The sequence below is a fragment of the Aegilops tauschii genome, chromosome 3, assembly GCF_002575655.3.
Source record: "Aegilops tauschii subsp. strangulata cultivar AL8/78 chromosome 3, Aet v6.0, whole genome shotgun sequence".
Lineage (NCBI taxonomy): Eukaryota > Viridiplantae > Streptophyta > Magnoliopsida > Poales > Poaceae > Aegilops > Aegilops tauschii.
This window is the reverse complement of record NC_053037.3, coordinates 19,777,254-19,792,440: the sequence shown is the minus strand read 5'-3', so window position 1 is coordinate 19,792,440 and position 15,187 is coordinate 19,777,254. Positions and strand designations below refer to the sequence as shown.

Here is a 15,187-nt window from a genome sequence, read left to right as displayed (position 1 = left end):
CGATGTTGCCTGAGAAGCGGTGCAAACCCACAGCTCGCCGGCGGATGGAGAGAGGAATACGCTCGCGGAGATGGGAGGTGGTAGCCGGATAGGTTGTGTGCGCTTCAAGAAAAAGCACGGTGCTATTTACAATCTACGGAGAGGACCAGGTAAGTATGTGCCTTCCTCTTCAACGATTAATCTGCTTGCTATGAAAGTTTGAATTGACATATATTGTAACAATGTTTAGATGGATATACATTGGAATATTGAAATTTAGGGGCTGTAGTTCAAGCCCAAATCGCGAGTATTAAGTTTTGGGGGAAATTTACAGCCAAAAAGGTCTTGGTAGATTTCTACATCCGATGCCTTCTAGCAGTTGAAACACAAAAGTCATCAGAAGAAATTGTATTCCTTATGTGGTCGGTAACTTAGGATGCTATCATGCGGCTGCTCTTGACTCTAGGTCATGCATACATGGAATATATCCTACTACAAGTACAATGGCGAATTCAATTTCTGAATGTACAGTAGTACAGGCCACCTTCTCACAGTGTTGGAAATGAATGTATGTTCTTTGATTCACAAGGCCTATCCGCTCAAAGAGTTGGCAATTGTTGTAGGATTTTTGAATTCACAAGGCTGATCTCTTCAGGTTTGGTAGAACTTGAACTTTTTACATCCAAATTCTGAGCTGAGCTTTCGCTGTAATGAGACATAAGCGGGTAGTCAAGTTATTACTGCACAAACTAATCACATTGGAAAACAAAGGAATAAAGATATGGGAGAAATATCTTACTGTAGTTCACAGAAGTTCTGCTTCGGCGGCATGTCCAGATCATCTAACCTTCTCTCAAACATTTCTAGAACTTCTGTTATAGTAGGTCGATACATAGGTAACACTTGTATGCACCGCAAGCCTATTATGATCATCTTTCTCGCGATCTCCTCAATTTCTCTTGTAACTTCGAATGCTTGTAATCCCTCATCTTGCGCAAAGTGGTCATAAATCCAATCTGGAAAATACTTTTCACTGGATTTTGCAACAATTGATTTTACGTTTCTCCTACCTCCAACCATCTCCAGCATCATCATTCCATAACTATAAACATCCGACTTTGTTGAAACCACCCCGAAGGTCCGATAGTGAACTTCTGGAGCGATAAATCCAATTGTTCCTCTAGCTCCAGCCATTGAAATCTTGCTCTCCTTTGTATGACACAATTTAGCTAGACCAAAATCAGCAATCTTCGGGCCAAAATCTTTGTCTAGAAGGATATTTTGGGGCTTGATATCAAAATGGACGGTACGTGTATTACAACTATGGTGCAAGTATTCGAGGCCACGAGCAATCCCGATTGCTATCGCATACAGCCTCTCCCATCCTAAAATTTCTTTGGGCTTCTCTGAATAAATGTACTTATCCAAGGAACCGTTAGGCATGTACTCGTATATAAGAGCACGTTTTGATCCCTCCAAACAAAACCCAAATAGACTAACAACATTAATATGAGAGGTCCTTCCAATGCTCATAACTTCATTCACAAACTCATCCCCGTTTCCTTTGCAGTCATGCAAGAATTTCACAGCAACCACACGACCATCGTGTAGTCTTCCTTTGAAAACGACACCATAACCTCCTTTTCCAAGCTGCTCACTGTGAGAAGACATTATCTTCATTATCTCTGAGTACATGTATCTTTTCGGAGCTAGGGATCCATAGGACGCTATCATGGCCTCGTAATTCTTTTCAGTGTTGCTTTTAGTCGTCTTGGAAAGGAGAAACCATAACGTCTTCCCCTTTCTATACCATATCAGCACATAAAGACATGCAAAGAGAAAGGTTGCAGCTGCTGATGTCATACCTGAGATGGAAGCATATGTTATTTCCTTATGTAAACCAGAAGTTATAATACAGTCATAATGATTTCCAGGTCATCAATAGTTTAAATATCTTTTTCTGCAAGAGTACATGGTGGCAAAAGTAGCAACAAGCTAAATACCATAAATTGATTGGTCTCGTTATTATGCACAAGCTTAGAGCTGCTTGTTTCAAAATTTCTTTTTACAATCAATTTTCAATGACTATAGACAGATAACTTTTCAAGTTCCTATTTTTTTTGCGGGTCAAGTTCCTATTTATTATAGATAATCACTATTAGGGAGCTACTGATATATAAATGGCCAAAAATTAGCATACCTATTAGCGTAATCTTGTGCCATCGCTTCTTGCTACCTGGAATATAACATAACATTTATGTATAAAAATGGTGTCACTCAATAGTACTACGTTGGTCTTTTTTCGAAAAGAAGAGATAATCATTACATATCAATATTCAATATTAAAAGAACATTGCAACATTCAAGCAGGAACGTGTGCATGCTTTGTTACATTTTTCTGCAAATTTCCGTTATACCAGCATGATCCTCACTGCACCAAAATTGAAGAGTACTTAGGGTACAAAACTAGACCAGTGCCATGCATTCTGTTGAAATCGTACTAAACAGTTCTCATAGTGTATTTGAACTAAAACCACGCCAGCTATTTTGGGATGGAGGAAGTAAATAGCAGTTAGACACATGATGTGTTCTCTTTTGCTATAAACCACTATGATACGAGTAACGACTATGATACGTGTGAAGCTCACCACAGCTGATCTTCAACACGACGTTGGCGCAGTGGCACTCGAAGATATCGTAGTCGGTGTTAATCCGGCAACGTCCACTGCTCTCCTTGCACTCTGCACAGTCGCTGGTCGTGTAATTAAGAAGAAACCCACCCTTCATCAGCCGCCGGTACTTTGCCCCGGCCACCCCCGGGTACCCCAGCATTGACATCAGCGACACCGTGCAGTTCCCATTCGTTGTCGGGCTTAAACCCACCGGTGAGCTAGGCAAATGAGTTGAACGTGGTTGACACATTGGTTCCATCATTCGTCCAGTCCACTATCGCCGACGTAGGCAGCGGCGGCCGCGCCTGCAGGTGGGTGCAGTCATGGAGGAAGAAGAGCTCCTGGTTGGTGGGGCTGATGCCGAATGGCACGTGGCCAAGGTCGGAGGAGGCATTCAATCGGAGCTCAATGTCGCAGGTGCCGTTCGAGAGCTCGACGACATTGGTGACCCGGAACGATCTTTCCTCGTAGGAGATGTGCAGGATCCGGTACTTACTTCTCGAGGAAGGCCTTACCAGTGGTGTTGCAGGTGACCCGAAAGGCCTGGTAGGCGCACTCCGGCGGGTGCGTGCCACCGAGTCAGAACGGGTATGCAATGCGGAGGCCACCGCACGCCGCCGGCTCGTAGGACGTTGAGGCTAACGAGGGTGTCGTAGTCTTTTGGGAGCTTATGGTGGTACCAGAGAGGAGAGTTAGCAGAAGCATGGCTGAGCAGAACAAGGCAGCTGCAGAGACTTGAAACTCATCCATCTGCTTGCTGTTGCAAACCTTTTTTTTGCGGGGTGTTTGCTCTTGCAAACTAAATAAGTTGTGAGAAGGTAAGAGCATCTCCAGCCGTTGGCCCCCCAGGGGGCTCGAAAAATCGCCGTTTGGGGGTGAACCGGCGCTAAAATCGGCTTGGGGGTGATCGGGTTCCCAGACGCCGCCCCCGGGTCGCCCCCAGCGGCCCTTTTTTTAAAAAAAATTGAAAATAAATTCGGCTAAAATTTGGCAAACATGACAAAGATTCGGCAAGCAGGACATAAACTTCGGCATTCTACATTTTTTTACATAGAAAACATAAAATTTACCAAAAAAACACAAAGCCACGACTACAGGTCGAATAACTCGCTGAACGCGGCGTAGTCGCCGTCGTCCCGGCCATCGCTGTCGTCGTCGTCGTCTTTCTCCTTCTTCACGCTGCTGGACCCCTCCCCGGGGTCGCCCTGGCGGACAGGTTTGGCCGGTGGTGGTGCGTCATCGTCGCTGCCTTCAAGCACGATGACGCCTTTGTCGCGCCCACGGCGGCGCGCGGCGCTGGCGCTCCATCTCCAGCCGCGCCCAATCTTCCCGCGCCCACATCATAGCCGCCTCATCGTCGAGCCCCGGCTCCGTCTTCACGGCGGCGAGCCCTGGCTCCGTCTTCGGCTTGACGAGGCGGGGAGGAGCCGAGGAGGAGGCACGCCTGCCCTCGTTGATGACGATGCCGGCGTTGTGGGTGCGCCGGACGAGCGACGTTTCCGCGGGCTCGGCCTTGACGCTGAAGAGCACCGGCGACCCGAAGGAATGGGAGGAGGATCGGGAGGAGGAGGAAGAGGAGCCGGTCCTCCTCGGCATCCATTGGCCGCCACTCCGGCAGGGGACCGGGGCGGCCGGGTACGTTAGCGGCGGATCGTTGCCGCCCTCGAGGTACTCAAGGACGGCGTGGAGCGTGTGGTCGGGGGCGCCCCACCATAGGCGGCGGCCATCGCTATTTTTGCTCTCCCGCACCAACGGCGCGTTGTTGATGGAGGCCAGCCGCTCCGCCTGCCGGCGTTCGAAGTACCCCGCCCACGCCTCGTGGTTGTCGGCGTCGTACTGCAGGAGGGCCCGTTGCTCCTCCGACAGAGACGCCCGCGCATGCTCGATCTCGGCGCGGAAGTAGTCGGGCGCGTGACGTCGAGTAGCGGGGGGCGGGGACGCCCCCGGCGCTGAGCCTCCACCGCCCCGGCGCGCGCATGTCGGGAGGCGTCGGGTAGTAGGCTTCGTGCAGGAGACGGGCTTCCCACTCGTGCAGAGAGCGACGGCTGAAGCCATGGGCCGCCGCCCCATCGTCGGGGAACCTTTCGCCCATCGTCTGCGGCGGCTGTGAACAGGGAGGGAGAGGAAAGAGAGCTCGTAGGCGACGGCTGTGCACAGGGAGAGAGAGGGGCCGCGGGCGGGTGTGTCCACCGGCGAGAGAGGTGTTGCTTTATATAGCGGCCGGGGGGTGGCGTCGTGTGTACGCGTGGCGGGAGGAGGCGCGTCGCCGCACGGCGCCGCCCATGAGGAATCAATAGAAGGCTGACCGGCGGCAGCCTTGGCATTGATTCCCCGCGGGAAACCGAGGCGATCTGAGGACGATGAGGCGCGGGGGTCGCTGACTCGATGGGCCCGCCGTTCTTTCACGCCAAAAACGATTGTTCCGGCCTGGGTCTGCCGGCACCAATTCGGGGCCTAACCGACGAAAAATGGGCTCCTGAGAGCGCGACTGGGCCGTTTTTTGAGCGCCGGGGCCGAAAAAGGGGCCTGGGGGGCCTGCTGGGAGCGCAGCTGGAGATGCTGTAATGAGTCGGTCAACAATTTCTGGACCTTCCACAGTCAAACACGGCCTAACAATTGCCGGACCTTCCACGGTCAAAGTATCATTATCTTTTACTTTCTCGTGACTTCAAAATCTTGATTGGTCGAATATTTGTTTGTCGAGTGCACAGATCGGAAGGATCGTGCCATTTTGCTACTAGCAATGACAGACGATGACAGATCTGGTGTCTCTCACTTCTCTTCTTTGCAGGAATCCATTTATCACTGATCATTATCATTTCAAACCATGTTTTGAAGTGATACTCCAGCTTGGTTGAAACTGTGGACTTGAGCGTCAGGCGATTTCGATCATCTAAGTGAGCAAAATTCTTGTGTAAATCAGCAATTCAGCAGGTTGATTATTCAGCAGCAAATGGAGTTTTCAAAAGAGTAAATTGTCAGCCGAACGAAAATGAGGTATAAGAGTCTCGCAGCCACAGGGGGTTAGACGCGATGTGACTGCTCCCGTGGACTAAAGATTGACCAGGTGTACTATTGATCTTTGAAGATAACTATCACATTTTTCATTTGATGTCCTGGAATCTATTAGGATGATGGAAATTAATTTGGAGGTTTGCTGGAGTGAATTGCAAAAAACATCAACATTGAAGGCTAAGATTACAGAAACCATAATTCTACGGATTTGTGCCAAAAACCACTAATTCTAAGCCTAATTTTTTGCAAAAAACACTAGTCGGCAGCTTAGGCCGTTTTGAGCATGATTATGACAGGTGGGTCCCGCTAGACAGGGTGATGCGGCAAAAAAGAAAAAAACAATTACATCCTGATATAATTTTGTTTTGCAAAAAGACCCCTGAAAAAAAAGCAATCGGGTCCTCCACGCCGGATCACGCCGCTGCAGAAGTCGGGCAGGGGCGCCGCCGTTCGCGAGGTTGAATCGGCCAGCCAGCGCACGGGGGAGGGGGGTGCTGCTCGGCCGGCGCAGGGGAGCTGCCTCTGCTCTGGCCGGCGCAGGGAGACGCAGTGGAGCTACGGCTCGGACGGCGCAGGGAGTTGCTGCTGCTTGGCCGGCACAGGGAGCAGCCTCTGCTTGGCTGGCGCATGGGGAGGCGCAGTGGAGCTACTGCTCGTGGCCCGGCGGCCTCGACCCGCATGCCGGCGCGCTCGAGCTCCACCATCTCGGACGTCAGTCAACGGCGACGACGGTTGGCGGCGGCGCGGCTTGCGAGGCCGGGAGGAAGCGGGTATGCGGCGGCGCGACGGATTACGTCCGATTCCGGCTGGCGGCAGAGCTTCGCATGGTCCAACGGCAATGGCGGAGCTCTACTCGTGGCTCATGGTACTCTCCTCTGAGATTTTGAGCGACACGACCTTATCCTCTTCCTTTTTTTTTCTTTTTAAAGATAAGATGACCTTATCCTCTTTTACATTTTTACAATTTAGCCTATGCTATTTTGTCTATTTGCGAACCGTTATTTCGTGCCACATCACCCTCTCCAGCGGGTCCCATCTATCATAAACAAGCTTAAATTGGGCCAATTGGACGACTAGTGTTTTTTGCAAAAAATTAGGCTTAGAATTAGTAGTTTTTGGCACAAATCCGTAGAATTGTGGTTTCTGCAACCCTAGCCTTCAATGTTGATGTTTTTTGCAATTCACTCGGCTTATCGACATATGTGACCGCAGCATGCCATCGGGGCAGAGGCACATGATCTCCGTGGTCGCGTTGCTGTACCGGCACTGGCCGCTGCTAGAGACGCAGGTGGGGCAGTCCCCAATGCCAGTGCCTGTCCAATCCAGGACGGCGCACATACGGTGCCATATTTCCACTCGCAATGACACACGGTGACAAGGCTCACATCTCTCATCTTTTCGTTAGAGGAATCCATATGTCACTAGTCATTTAATTTGTAATTGTCATTCCTAATCAAATCTTCAGCTATGCTCCAGCTTGTTTGAAACTCGGTATTATAAACCTATGACAGACGATTTTGATCATCTAAGTGGTCAAAATTGTCGCGCCGAAGCGTCCAATCGTGGGCATTTATGTACTGCCCAGCGCCTATTTGCTGCCAATTAAGAAGTATTTCACGACTGACTAGGGTGCGTGAGCTTACCACTACCGAAGTCTAAGGGTGTGTTTGGTTACGGTCATGTGCCGGAATGTCACGGGTCCAACCCATTCTTAGGCATCGTTCTCACGTTCAGTTACCAGGTCGAACTGTCACCTCCTGGTTCCCGCAGACCGAATATTCGGGTCAGATCCGGAACGGGGTGAGACCTCCAAATCGAGCTGACCACGCGGAACCACCCTTCTCCTCGCACTCCCGCAGCCCTATCCTTTCTCGTGCGGCTCCTCTCCCCTCCCACGATTTGCGTCGCCGGCTCTCCTCCGGTCTGCAACACCGGCTCCCTCGTCTCATCCTCCTCTCAAGCACAGCCTCCCTCTCCTCCGAACCACGTGCGGCAGGCGAGCGGGTGCGTGTCGATCTTGCAGCAGGGCAACAGTGGCGGCACATGTCGGGAAGCGCGGTGCCGGTGGGCTTGACGGAGCAGCCGGCCACCGTCGTGCGTGGGGACGCAGGCCAAGGCGCTTATCCAGCCGGCCGCCACGCTCAGCTGTCGTTTTTCTTCTCTTGTAGCTGCTTGTTATCTTGTGGTTGAGTCCGATTCGTGTATCTCACACCCCTGTTCGTTGCATGGATGGTTGGATTCGATTCATTGTTGGGAGATGCGTTTCATTTCTTGCCTATGATCCTGATACTGGTTGCTGGTTTGAGTCTCCATCGCTCTGAATCTTAGTTGCACCGGTTCAGTTCAGCGAGGCAGACTGCAAGTGCAGGAATTGCTCGTCCAGAAAAGAAAAGTTAAATGTCCAGTGGCTTTATTTTATGTCAAACTTTGGCACCGATTTAGCAAGTAAAAATGTTTATCTGCATAGATGGACGGATGATCACTTACAAATCCATTCCATTCCATTCATCAAACCATCAAACCAAACATCAAAATGTAATCGTTCCGTTCCTTCAAATTACCCGTACCAAACACAAGGACGGAATGAACCCATTACAGTGGAATGGAACCATAACATTCCATTACACTTCGTTCCTGAACCAAACACACCCTAAAAGCACAACCTCTCTACTTGGTTGCAAGCGTGCAGCTTTCACGATCCGGCAGCGCTTCGTCGTCCAGATCTAATCATCGCTGAAGAATTAGAGGGAGGAGATTACAACCACATGAAGCATCTAATTATGAGGATTAAAGGATTAGTGTAGCTCTAATTAGTCAACTAGGACCAACTAGAATTAGAACGAGAAGAACTAGAGGAGGCTCCAGAACTTGTGTGTTCAAAAGAGCAGAAATCCTCAAGTATATATAGGTTGGAGGAGAGGGAGGGCTGCCAAGAGGAGGAGAAGGACTCCCCTCCCCTTGCGCCGGCCAAAGACGGAAGGGGAGTCCTCCCCCTTCCCCAATTCGGCCTCCCCACTTGGGCCTTTGTGGCCCAAGTTGCCTTCCTCCACTTGGCCTTTATAGGCCCACTAATATTGAATTAAATATAAAATTATTCTAAATACTTTTAGACCATTATATATATAGTTTAACATCCTTTGAAATATTTTCCACCTATATATATATATATATATATATATATATATATATATATATATATATTTATCAGTAATACCCGATATTACCCGATACTCTCTGAAACCCTTCGAGTGACCCCGAAACGCTTCCGGATCCTCCCAGAACTATTTCGAATATTAATGAAATAATTCCACAAATATATTCTGATCACTCCCATCCTACTAACACTTAGCATATTGTGATTTCTATAAGCTTGTGACCCCGTAGGTTCAGTAATTCATAGACATGAACAAAACCCTTCATTCAATGACCAACAGCTGGACCATGGACGTCCATATCGATCCCTATGAGCACATGAATGATTTTTGCGAACCTATGGTTACCATGTGATGTTCCCTTTTCTTCACGACACTTCACAAAACCCGGGACGCATCGGTATCCTACTGAGTCATCACTATGCTCATTATCCCGTTATCCTTGTTACGGGTTTTGTTCTTCTTTCTCGTTATTATATTCTTGTATTCCCGTGACGTAGTCACCTATGTCTGGCCAGACGATGATGGATGCCATCACACCAAGAGGGTTCTAAGAATATCTCTCCATCCTCGGAGGAGCAAATCCCACTCTCGAGCTATCTAGTCCCTTGTCAAACTTTCTAATGAACCTGTAAGTCGCTGTTATGATCACCGTGTTACAGGTTACGTTTGAGCAACCCCAAAGCCCACTGTACGGTAAAAGTGACTACGATACTCTCGTGGTCTAAGGAGCAAAATCACACGTTAACACTCTGTGTTATTACAATTGGTTACAGACGATATTAACTCAATTCATAACAGACAAGTTTGGGTCGAATCAGTATGATCGTTCTTCCGACGTCATAATCTCAATGTTGTTTTACAACTATCGTTACACTTAATGATATCCTAAGATCCGGAAAACATGATCACCAACAACACTTGAGCTAGTCCTATAGAGGCAAGACTAGGAACCTTTTATTTAACCGTTTATCATTCCACACGTGCATATGAGTTTTCCACTTAATCACATTATCCAGGATCATATCAGTTATATAGCGTATAATATAAACACTATAATTATGAATTTGGAAATATAATAATACAACTATCATTGCCTCTAGGACATATTTCCAACAATATACACTATTCAGATATGAAATATTAGGGGGCCACAATTAAGGCCAAAATTGTGTTTATTGCGATCTCGAGAAAAATTCAAGTCCTGAGGTCTTGGTAGCTTGTCTGCCATTAGTGGCTGGAACTTAGGAACACAAAACTCATATTCTGTTTTTCATGCGGATGCCCTCAACTCTAGGTCATGCAAATATATTTTGTGATACAATGTAGAATTCTGCTGCGCTGGTTTAATTTCCCGATGTACTCTAGTACAGGTAAAGAATTGGAAATCACTGTGCCACTTGTGGATTCACAACGTGTGTTTACAATCGTGACTAGACTGTAAACTTGGGGGCACCCACTGGATAAATCGAGAGGATGGAGCGGTTGGATTATGCGGGCCATTGTGGTCTTTACGTTTACTCACAGAGGATTATCCTGACACAATATCCTCTGGCGAGTAATCTTTGTTGGTGGTGCTTCACGAGTGCCATAGCCATGACAGTAACATACCCTCTTCGCGGGGCTTACCCTCATCATGTGCCCCTCCACGACGCTCGGCACCTCCTAGGCAATATCCCTTGTGGGGGGCATATCCTTGACATGGCGTATTTCCAATGTTTCAATCTGTAGGGGGCAAAGAAGATGTCTCGTATTAAACTGACTCGAGTAAGAGTAGGAACCATCTATCAAAACAATTCTTATCTGCATAAAACTTTAGCAATTTCTTTTTGCTAGTGATGAAGTCACAAGCTCGTTATAGGATTTTTGAATTCGCAAGCCTTACCTCCTCAGTCTCAGACCATGCACTTTGTACTTCCATATTATTAGTTGGACTCTCACTGGAAAGATAGATAACCATGTAGGTCAAGTTATTGCATAATTATAATGGCACGGGAAAACAAAGGAAAAAAGTATGGGAGAAATATCTTACAGTAGTTCACAGAAGCTCTGCTTTGGTGGCATGTCCAAAGCATCCAAGCTTTTCTCAAACATTTCTAGAACTTTTGTTATTGTAGGGCGATATATAGGTAATACTTGTATGCACCACAAGCCAATTAAGGTCATCTTTCTCGCAATTTCCTCAACTTCGCTTGTAACTTCACATGCTTTTAATCCTTCATCTTGGGCAAAGTGATCGTAAATCCAATCTGGAAAATACTTTTCGCTAGATTTGTTTACAATTGATTTGACATTTCTCCTACCTCCAACCATCTCCAACAACATCATTCCATAACTATAAACATCTGATTTTGTTGAAACCACTCCAAAGGTTCGAGAGTGGACTTCTGGAGCGATGAACCCAATTGTTCCTCTAGTACCGGTCATTGAAAGCTTACTCTCCTTTGTATGACATAATTTAGCTAGACCAAAATCAGCAATCTTTGGGCAAAAATCCTTGTCTAGAAGGATATTTTGAGGCTTGATATCGAAATGGACAATACGAGTATTACATCTATGGTGTAAGTACTCAAGGCCACGAGCAATCCCGATTGCTATTGCATAGAGCCTCTCCCATCCTAAAATTTCTTTGGGGTTCTGTGAGTAAATGTACTTATCCAAGGAACCATTCGGCATATACTCATATATAAGAGCTCGCCTTGATCCCTCCAAACAAAACCCAAATAAGCTAACAACATTAACATGAGAGGTCCTTCCAATGCTCAGAACCTCATTCACAAACTCGTCTCCATTTCCTTTGCAATCATGCAAGAATTTCACAGCAACCAAACGACCATCATGTAGCCTTCCTTTGAAAACCACACCATAACCACCTTTTCCAAGTTGTTTCTTGCAAGAATACGTTATCTTCATTACATCTGAGTACATGTATCTTTTAGGAGCTAGGGATCCATATGCTGCTATCATGGACTCATAATTCTTTTCAGTATTGCTGCTAGTCTTCTTGCTATGGGGAATCCATAGTCTTATCTTTATATGCCTCAGCAGATAAAAACAGAGACAGAGCAAGGTTGCAGCTGTTACTGCCAAAACTTAGATGCAAGCAGATGTTACATCCTTCAAATACAAGTTATATAACAGTCATTATGATTTCCAAGGCCTTTAATAGTTTTTTCCTTTACACGGTGGCAAAAATAAGCAATAAGTAAATACGATAAATTGAACGGTCTTGTATTATGAACAAACTGAGAGTTTGTTGCAGATTTTAATTATAGATCAATTTTCAGTTGTTACAGACATAATAAATTCTAAAGTTACCATTTCATACAGAAAATCACTGTTAGTGAATTACTGATATTTAAATCATTACATCTGAAAAGATGAGAAATATTCTAGCATACCTATTAGTACAATCTTCGTGCCGGTCTTCATGATAGCTGGAATATAACATAAAGTTTTGTGAGTAAAGTCAATGCCGTCCAATAGTATTACGTCGGTTGTTTTTTCAAAGGAAAGAGACAAGCATCATATATAAACCTTCAATATTCTGTAGGTGTAATATACAAAAAGAATACATTGCATAATAGTGACGAACAATAGAACATGGACTACATAGGCTACTTTCTTTTGATTGAGCAACTATTTCACTCAGAGACCTGTTTGACTAAAACATACTCCCTAAACGATCTTATATTTCTTTACAGAGGGGCTACTTATTAGTTATATGTCTGTGTAGATTTGATAGCCAATGTAAGCTATTGCATAAACAGTGATTTATAGGTATGCGTTTGAATGGACAGTACATCTCGGTCAACATAGCAATTAATTAGCTAGAACCTGCATGCTCTGTTGAAACTCTGTAAATGTCCTCTGTACTTACTCAGGATTCTGAACTAGACCAGTAGCTCTGTTGAAATTGCACTAGTGTACAATTCAGTATGCATATTGTAGCAGGCAGTGTTCATTTTTCTTGTAGAACTCCTCTATACCGTAACTTAATTAGTGGTCCAAAACTAAAGAGTACTTAGCTACAGAACTAAAGTGGTGCATGTTTTTTACAGATCAAATTTGTGAAGCTCACCGCAGATGTTGGACGAAGAAAATCCGTCGGGGCAGTGGCACTCGAAGATATCGTTGGTGATATTAGTCCGGCAAATTCCTCGGCTCTCCATGCACGCCGCACAGTCGCCGGCCGTGTACTCAAGAAGAAACCCGTCCTCCATCAGCCGCTGGTAGTCCAGCCCGGTCGCCCCCTTGTACCCGAGCACTGGCATCATGGACGCCGTGCAGTTCCAGTGCACCTGCCTCGAAATGTCGTCTAGCTTGTATGCCCCAGCAAGCCACGCAAACGAATTGTTGAGCGGCCGCTTGGATCCAGTGGCGCAGTACATGGGCGCCCATGTAGGCGGAGGCGGCAGGGCGCTGCAGTTGTAGAGGAAGAAGAGCTCCTGGTTGGCGGCGCTGATGCCGAAGGGCGCGAGGCCGAGGTTGGAGGAGGCGTTCGCATGGAGCTTGGGGTTGCACATGCCGTCGGAGAGCTCGACGTTTTTGATCCGCAACGAGCTGTCTTGATAGGAGATGTCGAGGATCTGGTACGTGGAAACTGAGTGCTGGAGTAAGGCCTTGCTGCCGGCGCGGTGGTCGCAGGTGACCCGGAAGGCGTGGTAGCCACACTCGGGCGGGTGCCTGCCGCCGAGCCAGAAGGGGTACGTGATGCGGAGGTCGCCGCACGACGCTGGCTCGCACGACGCTGGCTCGCACGACGGCGGGATTTCGGCAGCTATAGTGGTGGTGCTAGAGAGGAGGAAGGTGAGCAGTAGGAGCATGGGTGAGCGGAACATGGCTGCTGCAGCAGGTCCAGGGAAATGAAACGGGTCCATCTTCTTGCAACGTTCTAGTAGCAGAGTATTGCAAGTGGAGTGTGCAAACTGAATAAGGGCATCCCCAACGCCCCCCGAAAACCTCCTACACGCGTCTGATCGCGCTGTCCGGAAGGCCAAAGCCATTTCAATACTGTTTTGTATTGGTCCACGATGCGGTCCGGATATACTTTCTTTCAAAAACCGAAGACAAACAGGGGTTGCGGGAGTCCGGACCGGTCCCCACGCCCGCTTCTGAACGTCTTGTCCCACCCAAAGCCACACATTCATCCCGCGTGTGCTTCCTGCTCGGCGCCAGCTGCCCGCATTCATGACGCTGTAGAGCGTGTCACTCCACATTGTAGACGGCTCAGGGCGGATGCAACCTCTCACTGTCTCCGCCATTGAAGCGGCGCGCTGGCCGAGGGTGTCACCCGCTGCACGCCTGGCTGAACACACGGCCTCGCCGCATTGGAACGCCTCCATTAAACCCGCATGAAAGCCCAGAAATCTACTTCGGCCATACGTCCGTTCACAAGCGGGGCGACATTAAACACAACGCTGGACGAACTCCTCCCATCCGGCCTCTATTTAAATGAGTCAAGACACAGGGCAAGAATCGCACCACTAGGTCCGCCACTCCCCATCTCCTCCTTTCACCATTTTTTTCACCCTTTTGATGGCATCCGACGAGCAGAAGAGCAGTTCTCCGGCATAAAAGCCGGCTGGGTGGCCCGCCAGATTCGAGCGAGACATCTAGCTGCTCCAATTTCCTCGCCTAGCACGATGGAGCAAATTGCTGCCCCAAGCCGGCGCGTGGTTCAACAACTCGCCGCATCACGCCAGCTCGCGGAGGAGTAGCAAGTTTCTCCAGGCTGACCCGACGGGGAGCACGGCGGCACGGGCATCATCGCTATCGTGGATGATGCCGCGCCGTACCGCCACTCCCGTGCCTCCGACCGCGTCATCGCCGTCAATGCGCGCGTAACTGCGTCGTGCAGGTAGAGAAAGAAGCCGGCTACGCAGTGATCACCGAGTCAGTGGCCAGCGCGTCCGCGTCCGCCGCCAACTTCGAGAAAAAATAGAACACGGGATGCCACCGCCGCTTAAGTCCCGGGAAGGCCACCGCCGAGGCGGCACCGGCATACATAGCCGGTGTCTTACCCGGTTCTTTCTTCAGTGCAGACCATCGTCGGCCCCCGTATAGGCTTCACGAAAGCGGAGGCGCCCCCTTCCCCTCCGGCTGAAGCATCAACCGGTGGTTCCACTCCGATGAGCGGTGGGGAAGCGAGCCGCCCTTTGGTACCTCCGGGGCTCCCAGCAGTCCGGTGAGCGGGCTGCCAGGCATGGGGAAGACAAAAGGATCCGCCGCGACCATAGACAAGTGTAGTGTATCCATGTCGTGGGAGTGAAGCTCCGCGCGACTGTACGTGCACATAGTTTTACTTTAGTTAAAATATGTCCCAAATGTAAACATTTTCGTCTAGTTTACATAAAAATCGCCATGTTT

The 15,187-nt window shown here is 48.2% G+C and overlaps 1 protein-coding gene and 1 pseudogene across 1 annotated transcript; both read right to left on the bottom strand.

Moving 5' to 3' along the window:
- Positions 1-578: 578 nt before the first annotated feature.
- Positions 579-3,401, bottom strand: LOC109768661 (LEAF RUST 10 DISEASE-RESISTANCE LOCUS RECEPTOR-LIKE PROTEIN KINASE-like 2.4; annotated as a pseudogene).
- Positions 3,402-9,954: 6,553 nt separating this feature from the next.
- LOC109768651 (LEAF RUST 10 DISEASE-RESISTANCE LOCUS RECEPTOR-LIKE PROTEIN KINASE-like 2.1) lies at positions 9,955-13,719 on the bottom strand. Its single transcript, XM_040403274.3, has 5 exons — positions 12,900-13,719; positions 12,220-12,255; positions 10,851-11,910; positions 10,704-10,758; positions 9,955-10,543 (listed from the first exon to the last, which is right to left on the bottom strand). The coding sequence occupies exons 1-5, from the start codon at positions 13,696-13,698 to the stop codon at positions 10,484-10,486; spliced, it is 2,010 nt and encodes a 669-aa protein (XP_040259208.2). The 5' UTR covers positions 13,699-13,719; the 3' UTR covers positions 9,955-10,483.
- Between the last annotated feature and the right edge of the window lie 1,468 nt (positions 13,720-15,187).